General features: G+C 47.4%; 1 protein-coding gene across 1 annotated transcript; it reads right to left on the minus strand.

Moving 5' to 3' along the window:
• Positions 1-1,107, minus strand: ENH_00044580 (SAG family member; the record flags this gene model as incomplete). The annotated part of the gene is made up of 4 exons (XM_013580925.1): positions 1-87; positions 189-586; positions 675-835; positions 1,002-1,107. Coding segments are annotated over 4 exons (752 nt in total), but the record flags the coding sequence as incomplete, so codon positions are not given.
• Positions 1,108-1,846: the final 739 nt, after the last annotated feature.

A 1,846-nucleotide genomic window follows, 5' to 3' on the forward strand; every position in this document is an offset into this window, starting at 1 on the left:
CGCAGAATGGCAAGAGCAGCCAGGCTTGGAGCTGCTATCGACGCGTGTCCTGTGAGAGAAGATTTGATCTTGTCCCATTGCTCTTGCCTGCGAAAGCCCCGCAGTTAAGTAGACAATATTAAGTCGAGCTTACAATTATCAGGTCGATCTGTGTAGCAGTGCGACACAAGGACTGGAGTGTTACTCACGTAAATGGAGCAGTACTGTCATTTTCAAAAGCAGTAGGTGTCGTCTTGCAAAGCATTGCGTAGCCCAATTTCGTGTTCCCATCGTTGCCGTCGCTTGAGACGCGAGATGAAGGGTCAGCAGAAGACGTCGTTTGAGTACAAGTAACGACTCGACAGTCTGCAGTGGCATTCGAAGAAGGGTTGTACAAGGCTACAAAGGAAACGTTGTCTTGATTGTCGTACAATGTTCCAGCTTCACCCTTTGGAGGCGGCAGTCCCGTGAAGTTTTTGTAGGCCGCCTTCCAGTAATCGACAGTTTCGGCGCAGTTTGGTTGCTCGGCAGTAAGGGACTTGAAAGCATACGTTCCATCTTTGAAGGGATCTGCCACCGCTTGGACGCTAAATGTTTCGGATGGCATCTGAGAGAAGGAAGCAAGAGATCAAGGCAGCTCCAGTACTCATGATGAGGCTAATGAAACGAAGTCTACATAATGCTCAGCGCCTTACGGGTATCAAATGTTCACAAAGGTCCCTCCATTTGTTTTCGGTAAGCTCATTTTCTCCAGGGTCAGATATTTTTTTTTCGTCGACTGTTGCCTGAATGAAGTTCGCCAATCCAGCTGCCTCACGGGCAGCGTTAACTTCGCTGAGGCATTGGACAGTGTCACCTGCAACGATTGAGCCCAAGCAGTCTCATTTGTTTGCATATGATTTTGATTGCACATTTGAACAAGAGAGTAAGTGCGGTGTCGGCCAAAATTATTGGAATGGCTTCCAAGCGGAGTCAGCAAACTCGAAAGAAAGTGCGCGTGACAGCCAAGGTTAATAGCTTACCAAGCTTTGCAGTATACGTTACAGTATTTTGTCCAGCTCCAGCTGAGGTGTTGTCGAACAATAACAACAGCGCGGCGCTCAGGAAGATGAAGCTCAGACGTAACATATCCACTGACTGGTCGTTAAGATCTCCTGGTAGAAGAAATGCCTGTGTAAGGGCAAAAATGTCTGCAAATTTAGTGAAACAATATTCAAGCTGGCAGATTGAGGAGAAGTCGCGGCATTTCATGCCCACATCAATATGGCGTTGAAAATGCTTAGTGAGCTCCTTCTGGAGACGCTCGCACAAGACTCTAGACAGGATCTGAGCCAGCAATCCCGCAACTGTTAAAAATGAGATTTCCGTGGCAGAAAAAGCCAATCTAGTGGGAAGCAAATTGAAACGCAAAAGCAACGGTCACGCTTTGCAACGTAACTCAGGCACGGGAACGATGAAAACTGTCCGTGCTCTAGATCCACGCTTTCTCTTACAGTAAGGGGTTCTCCAGTCGCTGCCCTTCACAGAGTGAAATATGCGATTTCTACCAGTCGAAATGTCATAAGTAAATTTATGGAATATTTCAGGTCAGTTCAACAGGCAGGCTTCAGCGCCCGTGGAATGCTTTAACGGGAGGCTGTTCAGCATTTTTGCTCCCACTGCGCCGCGCAACAGGCCGGCGCCGCCTTAGAAAGAGCTCATATTAGCGCATCATTGGCAAAGTACTTCCAGAATTTCTTTTCCTATAAACATTTAGCTCAGGCCCACACACGAAGAATTGGGGGTAAACAAGAGCTTTTCTGCAGGCTTTAGAAACTTTTGCTAGGCATCTTGCTTTTTCTAGCAGGAAATAAGCTGCGCATGTCGC

Source organism: Eimeria necatrix, genomic scaffold (assembly GCF_000499385.1).
Source record: "Eimeria necatrix Houghton genomic scaffold, Enh_scaff3343, whole genome shotgun sequence".
In the NCBI taxonomy this organism is placed as follows: Eukaryota; Apicomplexa; class Conoidasida; order Eucoccidiorida; family Eimeriidae; genus Eimeria; species Eimeria necatrix.